This window comes from Manis javanica, chromosome 2 (assembly GCF_040802235.1).
Source record: "Manis javanica isolate MJ-LG chromosome 2, MJ_LKY, whole genome shotgun sequence".
Classification (NCBI taxonomy): Eukaryota; Metazoa; Chordata; class Mammalia; order Pholidota; family Manidae; genus Manis; species Manis javanica.
Window position 1 is genome coordinate 68,239,066 of NC_133157.1, and position 17,318 is coordinate 68,256,383.

The 17,318-nt window shown below is 37.1% G+C and overlaps 1 protein-coding gene across 1 annotated transcript in view; it reads right to left on the reverse strand.

The window, feature by feature from the left end:
- The window catches only part of TRPM3 (transient receptor potential cation channel subfamily M member 3), a 484,965-nt gene that overhangs the window by 171,313 nt on the left and 296,334 nt on the right, over window positions 1-17,318 (reverse strand). The window contains 1 exon segment of the mRNA XM_073228642.1: window positions 10,423-10,597. Within this exon segment, the coding sequence (XP_073084743.1) occupies window positions 10,423-10,597 (175 nt within the window).

Sequence of the window (17,318 nt, forward strand, 5' to 3'; positions counted from 1 at the left end):
GTCTGTTCAACAAATTTCATTTACCACAACCCATAGTATTTCTTTTTATTTTTAATTTTAAAACTTTTTTTAACCCACTTTAGATTCCTGATCCAGATATGGTAAAATAGAAGGCCAGATCCTCATACAAAAGGAAACAGAAGGTGGGTGAAGTGGCAGGGTTTGAGGGCTTAAGAGAGACACTCAGCACTACTCTAAGACAAGATTTGCTATTTCATAAAGACATGGCATATCATAAATGCAGATTAATCTAAGAAAATCCTAACAAGACTGTAACTCCTTGGACTGTACGTTATATTACGTATGTATTCCCTTCTCTCATTACTCATCAAGGTGCTGAAGAGAGGCTTTCCCACTTCCCCCTCACCCTTCTCTTTTCCCACAACATACCATCTTAAGTATTATACAATGTGTTACTTACATTAGATACTTATTATCTACCTAAACCTGCTAAAATATAAATTCTGCTATTGCAAGAATTTCTGTCTCTTTGGTTCACAGGTCTGTTTTTGCTAGTGCTTAGAACATAGTAGGTGCTTAGAAAGTACTTGTTGAATGACTCAATACTTATTGCTGGTAGGATGAAAGAATGTAATTTAAAAATGAAGGGAACAATGTCAAATAATATTGGAAATCAGTCAGACACTCAAGGGCTCCCAGTCTGGTGGAACTCAATAGCCGTAATGTTAGAGCCATGCTATCCCATAGTTAATTACAATTAAATAACATTTAAAATGCAGTTCCTCACTCATATTAGCCACAATTCCAGTGCTCAGTGGACAGCACAGATATAGAACATTTTCATCATCACAGAAAGTTCTGTTGGACAGAACTGCTCTTGAGGCAGAGCTGCCAATCTCTCCACCTTAGGTAGGACATTTAGATGGAAAATTCTGAACAGTGTTGGCTGCGTCTCTATAATTTCTCCTGTTTCCTTTGCCTTTGGTTATGGTTGTGAATGTGCCCAAGAGTAGAAATTGAAGTGTTGCCAAGGGATACAGGGACTGCCACATGGTCAGCTAGCTTCTCTGCTGCCAACATTTTAAGGAAAAACACACCCTCTGTGCTCATTCCAAGTGAAATCCCACCAGCGACTATTGCACATAGCCAGGCAAAAGGGATAGTCAAATTTTCATTGTTTTAGGTCCCATGTAAAAGACAGAATCAGGAATGGACTTAATAAGCGGGACTTATATGTGTAGGCCCCTTAGGCAGGCAAAAACACTGGCACCTCTTTAACCCACATGCTTTAAATGATGGTCCAACATTTATTTGGAGGGGATATTAACCAGTATGTGAGAGAGGGAGAGAATATGGAAGCTGGGTGCAGCCTCCTCTGTTGTCCAGAATAACTCAACTCTGGAGCAAGCAAACCTCCTGCAGTTCCTGGGTCCCATCTTCCTAGCAGGCAATATGGCATCGCTGCTGAAAGCATTAGGTTCCAGCCCCAGTCGGCCAGGGCAGACCACTCTCTAGCTACGAGATGTTGAGCAAACTTCCTAACATTTCTGTTCTCGATTTCCTCATTTCTAAAATAGGGATAATTATCAGAGCTACTGCACAGAGTTTATGAAATAAAGTGTTCAGATCAGGCTGTTGCATGCAGAGCTTTAAAAAATATTAATGTCAATTCCTCAAATATGCTGTTGGGGAGAGTGTCAGAGGTGTGGGGAAAGGAGGGATAAATCTCAATTCCCTTTCAAAGTAATTTGTCAAAGTATTCCTTCTAACCCCCATATCTTACTCTATGAGATGTTGGGACAAATATAATTTTCTCTTTTTTTGTATGTATTCTGTGATGGATTAGTTCCTAGCTGCTTTTATTTTTTAAATTATTCTTTTCCTAAGTATCTTTTAGGCAGAAAAGTTTCTTATTTTTCCCGTGGCTTCATAATTCAATGTGCTATTTGATGACTGCTTGGTAGCGATATATGTGGCTATCTACAAGATTTTGTCTTCATTCTGAAGTAAGAGTAGACATCCATGGCATGTTGACTATACATTTCTTTCTTTGCATCACTGTTAATCTATCATAGTAATCTTCATCTTTAGCCCAAATGTGGCCTCAGATTCATTCTTTTTTTTTTAATTAAGGTATGATGGATATATACTCTTGTGAAGTTTCACATGAAAAACCAATGTGGTTACTACATTTATCCGTATTATCAAGACCCCACCCATACCCCAATGCAGTCACTGTCCAGCAGTGCAACAAGTTGCCAGAGATCCACTATGTCCCTTCTCTGTGCTACACTGTTCTCCCCGTGACCCCCCACACCATGTGCACTAAACATAATACCCCTCAGTCCCCTTCTCCCTCCCTCCGCAACCACCCTCCCACACCCTTCCCCTTTGGTAACCACTAGTTCATTCTTGGAATCTCTGAGTCTGCTGCTATTTTGTTCCCTCAGTTTTGCTTCATTGTTATACTCCACAAATGAGGGAGTATAACAGATCTAAATATGTGTAGTTATTTAACCCTATGCTCTCCTTAGTTTTTACCATTTGATAGAGTATTAGAGATTTTATTATACACATCATTTGGTATTTGTCTTTCTCCACCTGGCTTATTTCACTAAGCATTGTGTCCTCCAGCTCCATCCATGTTGCTGCAAATTGTAGGATTTGTTTCTTTCTTATGGCCGAATAATATTCCATTGTGTATATGTACCACCTCTTCCTTACCCATTCATTTACTGATGGACACTTAGGTTGCTTCCATATCTTGGCTATTATAAATAGTGCTGCAATAAACATAGGGGTGCATCTGTCTTTTTGAATCTGAGAAGTTGTATTCTTTGGGTAAATTCCAAGGAGTGGGATTCTGGGTCAAATGGTATTTTTATTTTTAGTTTCTTGAGGAACCTCCATATTGCTTTCCACAATGGTTGAACTAGCTTACATTCCCACCAGCAGTGTAGGAGGATTCCCCTTCTCAGAATCATTCTTAATACATCATTCTAGGAAGCCAGTAACAACTGATGATCGTTGACACTCGTGATGAAAATAGTTAGTCATCCTTGCAGTAGAGATAATAAAATCTCTAATACTCTATCAAATGGTGAAAACCAAGGAGAGCATAGGGTTAAATAACTACACATTTTAGATCTGTCTCCAAGACACTGAACTGTGGCTTAAGTGAATTTAGAGGAACCAATTCTTTACTGCTTACTTTAGACCTCTAGGGGTTCACTGCCCATGGATGGACACCTGATTTGCACTGAGCATGTGCAGAAAACACAACAAATGTGTATACCAACTCTAGGACAGTTGTCCAACAATTGGGACAATACAGAAAAGACTATATTGAAACTGATTGTGGAGGCTGTTCTGTACAACAGCAGTACAAACTTAAGTTAACCTTGGAATGTTACTTCGATGCATCTTTAGTGTCTCTCTGGCTGAAGAAACTTTTATAGCAGGTAGTCACCATTGTATTTAGTTTTCATAAATCTTGTGTCCATGATCAACAACTGAGATTGCATGGGGACTCTAGGGGAAATCTATTAAGAACATTGCAAACATTATCTATTATTAATGATCCCTTTGGTGAGATATTAATCCACTACATTTCTAGCAGCTACAGGTTCTAATGTTGGGTTGTTTGAGAATTGATTTCCTCTAAAGTAGAAGGATTATGTACCAGGATATCTTACTATCTGTACCTCATACAGGTATGTCTTAATGTACCTGTTGATTTTAAATCCCTCACTACCTCTTTTCATGAGAGAGATGCTATGTCACAGAACTTGAAAAAAAGTTTTCCTAGAAATCAGGTGGGTAAAGAGATGTATATTGAGGCCTGTGGCAGCTGCGGGAGGACAGCTGGGTTTCTAAGGGAGAGGAAGGTTTGGTGGGATGCCCTAAAGAGAGGCCAGGGCCAGAATGTGGGGGGGCTCAAGTCCAGACAAAGGCATGCAGACTTGCCCTGTGGGCTGATGGTCTTCTGGCACCCCAGTCCAGGTGCACAGAATCAGGATATTTAGGGAAGCCTGTGTCTCTTAACACTTTCTAGTGATCCTCTGGCACACTGAATTTTATTTTGAATATTTTCTGCATACCCAGTGGCCAAGGATTAGCCAAACAAATCTCAGAGGAACATAATTAAAAGATCCTTTGAAACCTTCACATGGCATTGACGGGCTATCTAAAGTTGTGGGCAGTAGTTCTTTACAAGAGATTTCTTTGTCATAATCAATTACGCAGCTCTGTGTTTTTCTAATGTTTGCTATTTGGGTGACCATACACGCTTTCTCAACCTGGAGTTCAGCAAGTCTAAAGTAAATTTAATCAATGTGGAGAAATGATTGGCCAATTCAGATCAATAAAACTTTTCCCTCACTAGTACTTTCTTTCATGAACTCTAAATAACTGTTTTTAAATCAATGCTTCATTCTCCCCATACTGACACAAAATGACCGATCAAATACCAAACTGTAAGACATAAGAATTTATTTTATTTTGCACTTCCTAAATGAATGAAGCTTCTCCATCCTTGTGGAATGTGGATACAATGACATTGGTATCCACATAGCTATATCTTTATATATTCCACAGAGAGAAAGATTTCAATACTACTCTCTTCATGAAGCTTTTCTACTCCAACCTATGTATCTTTCTGCTGTCTCAGAACTCAGAAACTAACATCTAATTGAAAATTATTTATTATATTAGTTTAAATGAGATTATAAATCTCTTGAGGAAAGATACCTTCTTGCCTAAAACAGGCATTCAAAAATATCTAGTATTGATGTGAGAAGTTATATTATCAGTCTTATCTTTAAATTTTCACTTAAGTTATAAACATATATATAAAACTAATTACAGGCATCAGTAGATATATGTAAGGACATATAATTAAATTAATTTTTATCAGATTACATTTGCCAGTTAAATCAATTTCATTAAACTGAATTTGAGTATATATAAATTCAATGTGATAATATATATACATGCATACAAACATGACACAAAAATTACACAAAACACCACCACACTATCTTCTAGAATTGTCCTGTTTACCAACTTCCCTTCAATTCTATTCAGATTGATTCTTCTTTCTGTGTTGAGCTACATGTGAGATGGTCAAATACTAGCTTTTTCTCTGTCATCCAGGCTGACCCTCAGTTTGGATACAGTTTTTGAAGGAAAAGGGGAAGAGAAGCAATAGAGTCAGTAAACCGCTACTCTGTGGGTAATTAACATACTGTTTATTAGTATTCTGCTGTAATTAATATAATGCTCTACTGCATAGATTTTTGTGTGAAATACTACACTAAGTACTTTGTCGTCTATGCTCTTGAGACCCTTCAGGTTTATCATAGCACATGTGACCCTCTAGTTATCTCTGTTCACATCTGTGGCTTAGTCTCCATTATCAAGTCCCTGACAGGGCTATGTCTTGTTCACCTAACAGTTCCATGCATAGAGTAAGCACTCAATAAATGTTAACTTAGAAAACAGTTTACAAAAACACTTTTTATAAAAAAAGTCACTGATACTCTTTGTCTGTACAAGATGTTTCCAACATTCCTTAACTTCCCTTCTGAGAAAGTTACAAAACAGAATCAAGTTTTGACATGCTTTCTTACAGAAAATTCTAGAAAAGAGACAAGGTAAGATGAAATTAATAGAAACTAAAATGGACACTTGAGTCAACATGGCTGATACTTGTTTCCTTCTTTCTCACTTGACATTCCAATTATGTTTAAATCATGCTGGAATACAAACCATTGAGATCAATTACTTTCTTTCAGCAGAACTTACAGAGACAAATGATAGGGCTGTGACATTTTTCAGCTTTAGAAGAAAATCTCCTGAGCAGCAGCAGTAAATGTTAGCACCCACTGCAGAGAATGTTACCCATCAGGAATACAGACTACACCTGATTTCTAAAATAATCGATTTTCTGGTGACTTTCTCTTGTCTTTGGTCATTTTGATGTGTATTTGGAGAGAAACAAACTTTGTCACATCTCTGCTAGGATAGAGTTACATAATTTGAAGCCATGTAGCATATTTTTCCCTTTTGTCTCCACTTTGTATTCCATTTATGCCTTTGTCTCAGTTAATAGAAAAATGTAGGGCCCCCTATTAAGGAAAATCAGATTTTTACTTTTAATACATTATCTATTCCCCTGATCTCAAGAAGCAAGTCATTGCTTTTTTTTTTCTTCACAATATCTAATTCAAATTCTGCTGACTGACACATAAGAGTATGAAAAGTCTATTGGTGTTTGGCCTACTGATAAATTCCCAAAACTTACAGATTACTTGGAAGCTTAAAGGCTTTCTGCTACCTCAAATTCTGCTTCTTGTTCTGGGGTATCTAAAAATGGTATATCCAGATAATTATTTTTGGGAAAAAGACACCAAAATAAATATAAGCATCAGTAATAAAATCTGGATGAATGAGAGTCATCATCTCAGAACAAACATTCATTCAGATGCCTTTTCATGCTGGTATTTTTCGTCTGTGAAGTATTTGTTCACTGACTGATAAAGGAGGAGCTAGACCACATTTCTCTGCAATCTGAGACTTCAGTTGACAATTATCAAATAAAATAGTATCAGACTTCAACTTCAGGCTCCTACAGTCTAAAAAGTATTCCTGACTAAGGGCAATGCTGGTCATGCTGCTTAGTCAACACAGCAAGAAGTAGAATCTTAGTATTTTAAAACTTAGGTAATTGAATCTAATGCCACTTGTGTAGCATTAATCTATTTATATTTATAGTGCTTAATTATTCATGATTGAAAAATAAAATTTCATAATATTTCTAAAAGAATGAAATTGGGTAAGGAAAGTGACTTGTGACTCCTATTTTACTACAGATTAGGAATAGAAAATCCAGTATGACCAAAAAACCAAAGTTTGACCATTTCTTTTTGGTATTATGTGCCAGAGAGCAGACATGGGAAGAAAAAACAAAACCAAGAATTTAATTGCAATCATCTCCTAGTTTTTCCAAACCCATTTGTGTTGGGATAGATACAGTTTGTCTTTTTCTACCTCAAGACTTAACAAGTTTTGCCCGTTATAATTTAATTCCCAAGTGATTCCCTTTCAAATTGATATTCTTGGAAGGTGGTTAAAAACAAGGAATTTAAAGGCAAATATCAAGTTCACAAAAGCTAAAATATAAGGTGTATAAATTTCATTTACTCCTTTAGGATTATAAATGAAAAAGTTTTATAGCTGAATATACACATTTATAGTCCTTGGACCTGCAATATTTAACAATCTGTCAGAATGTACAAATTTTAAAATCATATTTGAGTTACTAAATAACTGAAAAGTAAAAATCAATGATTTCAAATCCTGATTCAGGTTTCATAAATAGGGTGTATATATTTTCTATACCCAATTTTATATATACAACCACATACATGTATTTATATGGGTTTTTTCACATGAACATGAGTTATGTATTTATATTTAATTGCAGTAAAACATGTCGCAACTCTGTCGGACTTCATTGGAAATCAAAGACGGCATTCTTCTTGGTGAATGAAGTCTTAGGTGGGCCAATAATTTTTTTTGGCATAAAGAAAGCACACACCTGAAAAATAATGTTCTTTGGAAATGATTTTTTAAATTGGCTGCAAATGTGTGGCTAGATAATTTCTTATTAAACTAAATAAAACAAGATTAATTCTGGCAGTTATTCAGATGGCCCACAGAAACATCTTGAATTCATTTGATTATGATAAATTTATGATTACTTTCCTGGAGCAAAAGCATACTTTAATCGTAACACTAACTCTCTCTCTCTCTCTATATATATAATATGTGTATCATATGTATACACACATACACATACATACATACATATATGGATGAATGGCAAATACAAAGCTTCTCTTTAAGATTCTATTTTTTAACCATTTCCAAATGTTTCTTTAAAATGTTGAAGTTTTAATTTTTAATAATTACCAGGATATGAAATTTATCTGAATTCTTTGTCTCCACACTAGTTATATGCATGACTTCATATTCTTTGATAATCATCCATGGTTCATATGTTGGTACAGAGCCCATATACATTGTGCTTTTGCACATTTGACTATAAGATAATTAGAACTAAAACTGAACTTTGGTTTTAAAACTAAAATTATCAACTAAAGTTAAAAGGTAGAACGTATTTCTAACTTTCAATATAAGGAAATGAATCCAAATGATGTATGGCTGATCAGCTGGGACACTGGTTTACAACCAGGAATACATTGATTTTATCTCTTTGGAATACACAAATGCAAAAAGAATTAGAAATTGTAATGGAAAGACGAAGCTGCAAGAGGTTAAATTATAAAGAAAGAAATCATAAAGAAAGAAATTATAATGAAAGAGGAAGCCACTGAAGTGCCATGCATATTTACAAGACAGTTTCATTGAAGTATTATATGAGAACCAGGAAGGCACACATCATAAAATATATTTCAGTGAATTTTTATAATTCATTAGAGAGAATTCTGCCCTGGGATTGTCAGCTGTGTGGCCTTGGGAAAGCACTTAGTTTCTCTGTGTTTGTCTTCTGGGTTAAATAATACAGACTCCCACCCAGCTCTGAAATGTAAAACAGAATCAGTAAGGGCAACCTATTAAAGGTTGTAACTTTCAAGGTATACAACCCGAGACAATGACAAAAAAAACAAAACAAAAAAAACCAGGCATTAAGTCTAGACCTGAAATGTTGAGATGAACAGCTTTCTCTTTCACAATATTTTTCTCAAAAGAAAACATGCATTCTGGATGCAAACTTGTATTTACTTTGTAGGAATATGAAACATAATTATAAACACTAGGCAAAATAAACCCAAAGCTAAAAACTGTGTAAATTCTTTAGCTGTTTTTGAAAAAAGAATAAATTGCTGTATTTAAATCATTGAGAACTACGCCTAAATTTTCAATAAAAGCTAAGCATAGTTGAGGATCTTAAATTCTCATTGGACATGGAGGCATTTGGGAAAATGTTCTTTTTGGAAAGAGCAAGCTGCAAGAGGTTTAATTATAAAGAAAATATAATTAGCTATAAAATGGACCAATATTTACTATCAAAGAAGAAAATTAAGATAAATTTAATTAAATTTGCCACTAAGCAAAACTGTGGAGTGCTTTGCGGCTTCGTGCTTACAAAACTTAGGGTTTTTTCCTTTAAATATCAAAAACTTTAACAGGGCCTAAAATCACTGTCAGTGTCTGCGGGGTTAACCCAGAGGCCCTGTGCCTCCTTTGCTAATTAAAACCTTTGGTTCCTGCACTTACCAGGGCAGAAGGCTGTTTTAATGGCTCACCTGCAGGGTGGGTTCCTTGCAAAGACCAGGAAAGGGAAGGGGAGAGAAGGGATGGTACTGAGAGCCCATGCTGAGTCGCTGCTCTAAGGCAGACAAGATGAGAGACGGGGGAGAAGGGAATGCCTGAAGTGGGCAAGCGCCCCTGTCACTTTTATTGTTATAATTATAAGCTTGGCTACTTACTTGACTTATGATGAGTTCTTCAAGGGTAGGAATAGCATATTCTTTTTCATGTCTCAATGCATGGCACCCAGTAGACACCTGCCCCATTTATAAAAGGGATGAATAAAAGACCTCCATCTCCTTTGGGGATCCTTTCTCCACTAGTTTCATGTGTTAAGAGAATAGATCAAGAAATTCTTTATTTGAAAACTTTAATGACCTCTCTGGATTTTCCTCCTTAAGCTCATTCACACCTTGCAATGAATTATTTTGATCTAATAATATGCAAGAGTGCCTGGATTTCATGATTCACTGAGTGGAGCCTCAGACTGGAGGGGAGGGCTGTGAAGGGAAGTCCTCCTTGGGGTTGGGGGCTTTGGACTTGGGGGCTTTGGACTTGAAAAGAGCATCAGGGGGTTACCAGAACAAGGAAATGCATCAGGAGTTCAAGAAGCGTACTATACAAAGAACCACAGTGGTTACCACTACCGAGATTCCACTTTCCAAACCAACCCAGAGGGATTGGCAGCACAGGCCACCGAATGTTCTTAGAGATATTTAGCGTTTGTAAACATCTAGCAGTTTGCCAAAGCTGGTGTTTGGAGGCTGAGCCTGGAAGCTGCACATCTTGCTTCTCCCAAGTTACTAACCTGCACTATGTGGTGCAGATTAGCTGTGCTTTGAGTGTTAAAACCCAATTCCTGCTCCTCCTGAGTGGGAGGAGGAAAAGAGAGAAAGAAAAGAGGGAGAGGAGACCTCATTCTATGCCTCTCTTCCCCTCATCCTCTTTGTCATCAGTGTGTGCCAGTGTTACCTGCCCGCTTCACAGGACATTCAGAATATCTTCCCCTGCTTTTCCTGCCATGCTCCCATGCCACACACCTTAATCTTAACTAATACCATCCTTTCCAAGCTTGGAAAACAGGCTTTGCACTCATAGGTCTTTGGGGCCTGGCAAATTACCTACCCGCCTTCTTCTGAATATTTATGCCCAAATGCCAGGATGTCAGATGCCCGTCCACTCCCATCACAGACCACAACCGGCACGGGAGGGGTGTCCCGAAGGTACTCCAGGACAATCGAGATCACGTTCGGTCCTCCTTCCACGATGAGAGCCACCACCGGAACGCCTTGACCGATTCCTGCATTAAAAAAGGAAAGGAAAAGGAAAAAAAAAAAAAAAGGGAAAAGAACACAAAGCCAGCAAACCAAAGAAACAAAAAGAGAAACAGAAAGCACAAACTAAAATTACTGAGCCTGGGGGAGGTAACAATATATGAAGGGATAAAAATGAAAATCTACAGAAAATCCTTCCACAGGATTTTCCCAGCGGACTCTATTCGATGCTGTTGTCCTCTGCCCGCAGCTCCCGGAGCGCAGGGTCCGTTAAGGCTCTGATTGCTTTACTTTCAGGGGTGGGTGAGCGGTGGGAAAGGGAAAGCAAGAAATGGGTTAGTGGGTGAAGCTCTGGGCCCGCAGCCCAAGGACTGGAAGCTAAATGTGATCTTAAGCAAGTCTCATCTGTATCCAGGGGTTCCCTTTCTTACATGAAAATGGGGAGGTAAAAACGCTGCCTTGCTGACAGTGCTGAGAAAAATGCCTGAATGGTTCTTTTTATTGAAGACCATCAAGATCAGCTGGCGACATATTTTAACTTGGTGCATCAATTCCTGGCTAAATTAGGGAGCTATCTATAGCTGACCACAAATGCTCAGCTTGGTTATTGATTCTTAACAGGATAGCTGTCCCCAGAAGACACGGCTTCTGCCATCTGCCATTGTTGTATCCTCCACTACTGAGCAAGGTGCCAGGCACATGTTGGGTAGTCAGTAAACATTTGCTGGATTCAGTTGAATTCAGGGGTTTCACAGACTTCCTGAAGTATTTAAGCTATTTATGCTTAGCCATAAGACATTGCTATCTTCAAGTCAAAACTGTGCAAACCTCTGCACTTACATAGAGTTCGTCCTAACATATTAAAGTATTAAAAATAAATGTCCATGAGAAACATGATGAAAAAGAAATTAAATTCACTTGTGACATCTCAAGTGTCATCATTGTTCATTAAATAACTCCCTTTTACTCAATTTGGTGCCACACTGTATTTCTCACTCTACCACCTCAGAACAGAGCAGTGCCATAAACGTGAGATGGTTTTGCAGGGTATACAAAGCAGTTTTCTTAAAAAAGAAATAATCAAGATTCTGTACCACTTCTGTAAATATGAACTAAAAAAAGCCCGGAGTCATCTTAGTTTTCCTCTTCCCCCTTCTGCTATGGTTTTATCTTATATCAAGAAAATGCTTCCCTGTGAGAAATAATAGTTTGGGGTTTGGTTTCTTGCTCCATTAATAAGAGATTTTTATCTTATTTGTGTGGCTGTTATACTAAAGTGTATTTAAATCAGTGTCCTAGGGCCTTATCTCTTCTCAGCTGGTGTTTTTCATGGTTTGATTTTCATCTTAAAGGAATGGTTCAAAATGCCAGTTACACAAAATCGGTGCCATTTTAAACCTATGTTTTAAAAAGGTAAGAAAAGGATGATTGCAGTCAAGGCAAGATGCCGAGATATCTTTTTGTTTCCCAGAAGGAACTGAAAGAGAGAGAGATGACCTGAGGTCTCATAAGAGTTTTCCATGGATGGGGAGGTTTTGAGAGTCACTTCTTCAATCCAAGGAGCAGGAAGAGAAAGTTCATACTGTCCCCCTTTGACTCAGAAGGCCTTAATGACTCAGACAAAAGGTCACTTTAAAACTCCTTTTGGGTATCTGTGAAGGAGACATTTTTCTTATTGCTGCTGATTATGAGGATTAGGTAAATTCCTGTTGAAAGGCACTTTGAAGATTTAAGGCTAACTTGAAATGTTAATACAGCATACTTCTTTTGGAGGAGAACTTGCTGACATAAAAAATACCCACCCCTATATGCATTTGTATTTTAATGGGCCTTGGAAAATGTTGAATGTTGCCTTGTGAATTATTTCCCAAAGTACTAGGCTATTTAATTTTTCCCTTTACTGTGCTCTAACACATGCTCCCATATTGATTCATATCAAGGAACAATATGCTATTTTACATCAAATGATATATTTAGACTCATTCTAGGATCTTCTAAGAAAGGCCTTTGTCAAATTCTGACTCTTGAACACTAATCCTGTCAGTAGGATCTTTACTGCAACTCACAGATCAACTATGATCCACTCAGTGTTCTCATTGAGGGAGAAGTCCTAGAACATACCTTCTGGAATGTTCCAGCAATCTAGAATCTAGCCAACCATAAGCAAGAAACCTCTCTTCCCTTTGAAAGGATACATAGGTGCAAAGGACCAAATTTTCACAGGATGACTTAAGAGCAATAAATTATCAATTGATTTTCTGCCAATGTATTTGTCAATGTATCAAATTGTTGTAACCTTTAGAAATACAAAGGTACATTAGATGATCAGGTTTCCTACATTTGGAATAAAGCTGTTAACAATTAAAATGATGAAAAACATATTTTATATATATATATATATAAATTGTATGGACCAAAGTATCAAAATATCATCTACTTTTTCGTATGTGTTGAATATATCTATGCCTCTGAGTTCTCTCCCATTTCCTTTAGTGATAATACATGGAAATTTGTTCCATAGGCAATAAAAGCCCTTATAGTTTAAAACAAAAGCACCTTTGGATTTCTTAGTTATGGGATGTAAAGAATTAGGTTATTTCTAAAACTATCATGCTTTGTGTAAATTAAACCTGCTAATATATGGTAACAGTAAATTTTTCTGTCAGGACACATACATACACACACATGCATGCACATGCACATACTGTTTTTGTATCTAAGAAATGAAAATGGTATCAGATTTTAGCTTATTTTTTGGAGACAAGGATCTTTGAATACTTTTGTGAATGTGAATCTGATGAAAGCTAGACCCTTTCTCCAGAAAAACAAATGTACATGTGGATAGTTACAAAAATGGTTCTATGCAATTTCAAGAGGTTCCTGAATCCCTGAAGTCTATTCATGAAAAACTTGCTAAGGGACCCTTAAAAGTCCCACCTTAAATAAAGCACAATGATATAGCTGCAAAGAGTATCAGTTTGTGTTATTTTATGAAGCTCACTGAGATCTCTGAGACAAGTTCTAGAATGGGTTATCAAACAAAAACTGTATGCCCAAGGGAACTATACATGTTATTACTGCCCAGCTATGTTGATTGGCTAAATGTCCAGGGTGAAACACTGTCTATAAGGTATATCTGCCCCCCCTCCAGTCCTCTCTCCCTCCCTTGCTTTTCTTTATTTCTTCTGTTCACACCTTATTTTCTAAGTTACATTTTGGTCATAGGATATTTTAAAAACTCTAGGGAAATTCACAAATTTAAAAATTAGAATCTATAGTATATGACTTCATTAGGAAAGAAAAAGCTTTTTAAAATATCAAGAATGGTAATTTTATAATTAACAATATAAAGAAGGCATTTTTCTTTGCAGAATCCATGGCATTTCCATCCAGCTGGATTCATATGGCCCACTATACCATTTTCTTCATACCCATAAAAAATTAATATAAAATCCTTTGAAGATCCTTGCAAATTTATGCCTTGTTTAGCTAAACCTACCCTCAGTGATTTTTTTTGTAAGTACTTATTCTTTTGATTTTGGGGAAAAGTCAGCTAATTCCTTAATTGATTGAAATAATTTTTCATTTTCTACCATAACCAAATAGTTGCAGGAGTTCTCAGAGACTTTCCATTAGAATTCAATTTTAGAGCAATACCCAGTTGCTTAAGCAGAAGGAGGCAAGATGCTTGCCACACTCTAGCTTTTGCAATGCTGGAACTAGAAGCATGATAGCCTACAAAAATGGGAGAGGTAAGAGTTTTAGCAGCTACATTCTAGCATCTTAGGTTGACCCAGGGCTTTCAGATTATACAGGGAACCCCAATTAATTGTTCTTTGCAGAAGGTAACTTCTTGGATTTTTGTCACATTTTGTACTGACTTCTGACTACTATGCAATTTAGTCTGGGCTCCCAATAAGGCAAAAAGTATCAGAATTGTTTAAACAAAGACTGGGTTCGGTATTTTGAGGAAGGGAGGCCACAGAATGTAAGAATGTCATAAAATTCCAAAAGGCTTTTTCTTCTCTCTGTCTCTCTGTGCTCACATGAGACCCTAATTTATGATCACTGCAGGCAACTGTGAGAACATTTGGTGTGTTGTAGTGATATATCTGGATAATTAGAATTTTGATCAAACTAATACTTTGGTTTTATGTCAAAATATTACCATATGTGACCTAAAATGCCAATAGGTCTAAGGAATAATTTATTTGACACTGGAAAATAGTTCATATCTACAGGGAGATGGAACATGGACAACTGATCATTAGCTAAGTCTTAATGATCAAGGCCACGATTATGTGCTTATTATATTTTAGGTTATTCAGAAAGGAGAGTTCAAACTCTATGGGAGAAATGACTTCCTGAAGATCTTAAGCAATTCAAAACTGAGTGTGTCAGTGGTGGGTAGACCTTTCTGTTTATCAGCTAAAGCTGCATAGCAATAATGTGAACACAGTTCATTCACTGGCCTTGCTGGCTCTGGAATTATGTGATTCTCAGTGACCTAGAAGTTTGTGCAGAAAATTCATGGGCTTTGAAATTATGTATATAGTGAGGCTTTATCAGTGTATTTTACGTTGCACAATTTTAAGTTTGCATAATTAAAATTTGCATAAAATTATGAAGCATTGAGCATGCCTCTTCATCTAACTTTGCACTTGAATAACCTGGTCTTTGATTCAGTAGTTGACTCTACCAACAGAACAACCTTACACAGACTTGGGGGACATTAGCAATTACAATAGTGATGGAAAGAGAAGGAGTCAAGCTATTTGCCTCATTTTAATTGATACGTTTTGATGTCTATTTGAAGTCTGCATAATATCACAGCTTTTCACAAACAGTTTTACAGTTAGATTGTTGATGTCCTTAACTAAGGATGAGGCATTTAGTGCATCTCTTCTGTGGTCTAGAAATTGGGGCATGGATTTAATGAAAGTTATATAAAGCTGGTAATCAGTTGTGTTTAACTGTCACTACTCAAAACTATTCTTGTTTATTAAGTTTCAGGTGCTTCATATGATTAGGAAGATTCCCAGCACATGAATATTTAGGCACAACTATAGAATACCATTGTCCATAAAGAGAATATCTTAATATGCTTTTTCTTTGCAAAAGGAATGGGGTGAGCCCAAGAAGACACCCAGGGATGACAAAAGAACAAAAAAATGCATCTCATTTTAAGCAAATTATTTATTTGGTCTTCTATGGAAGTAAATGTTTTAGATATTGCCTTCGGGTTTGAGAGGTAGGATACATTATCTATTCAAGACAACAGAACTATAGCTGGAATGTGTCCAAACTTCCTTGGAAATGGGTAATAAATTCAAATATCTTTAAGTGGATCCTGGTACATACCCAGTTGGTGAATGCCAAACCCAGTGCAAATCAATCCTGCATGTCATTATTACTATGCTCTCTTGCCACTATAATTCTGCACCTAAATTGATGCTTAGGAAAGCATTTGGAAAGGTACTACATGACCTATTACACAGTCAAAATAAAACCACACACAAGATGCTTCACTTCTAGATACTTATGGTTCTCTAGAGGGAATGAAACTTCCTGCATGATGGCTGGGGACTTCCTGAGGCATAAATTTCCAACGCACTTTAAGACTAATCAGGGTTAAAAATAATGTGAAATTCTTAAATGTCTTTTCCTGTCATCATCAATCCCTATGGCTACTTCCTTATTGATAGTTAACTTAATGGTGCCCCTCCATGTGCAATCTTTCCATATTTAAAGTCCATGTGACTATTTCAGAATAAACATACATATGTATTTTATCTTGGCACTTAAAATCTCAGCAGATTTGGCTGGAGTTAGATAGCTGTCATGACACTGAGGTTATAGAGTTTAGATTAATGCGAATGTCTCTTTCAGGCAGTGATAAAAGATTGAAAATTGATGGTGTATAGCATTTCAGTCCTGGGGACTGAAAATATAAAATATAAACCTACTAAATTAATATGTCAAACCTCCTTTTTTTCTTATTTGTTTTCAACACTGTCGAATCCATCTATTTTGCATATTATCAATGATACCGGTATTTTCTTAGGAATCCTGTACTAGTCCCCACCAGCTAGCTTTCATTTTGGACATTGTCTTGTTTTGCTTTTCTGTCTGGCAATCAGAGGGCCAAGTACAGAACTGGGGTGGGAGAGTGGGTGAGTGGATTGAATGGAAAATCTTGTAAGCCAGCCAAGGAGGACACTGTGGCATGTATGTCCTGGAAAGACCCTCATCACTTCCCCATCCACACTGCCCTGTCAGAGCACTGACCCATCCACAGCCAAGGACGGTAGCTTTATTTGGCTTCTTTCAAAGCTGGTTGGAGTAGAGGTAGATTCTAGATCTATAGATGGCCAGATTTGCCTTGCTGGAATTGAGATGGAGACCCTAGGCTTAAAGTGAGCAAGTGAGGTGGGATGGGTGGGGTGTGGAGCCTATATCAGCAGTGGCTCTGATGGGACCGTGGGAGGGGGTGTGACTGAACAAGCAAAGAAGGGAGCAGAGAGCCCGTGGAGGAGAGATCAAGTGGCTTAAGTGAGAGGGAGGGAGGGAGGGAGGGAGTGTGTGTAAGAGAAAGAAATTATTTATAATTAGTTACTATTTATAAAGCACTTAGAGTCTGGCATTAAGTAAGAACTATATGGTTAAACAAACACAAAGGTTCTTATTTATGTTTATAAGCTTATAAAAGATTTCTACTTTGAATGTATAAATGATGCAGGGAAGAAA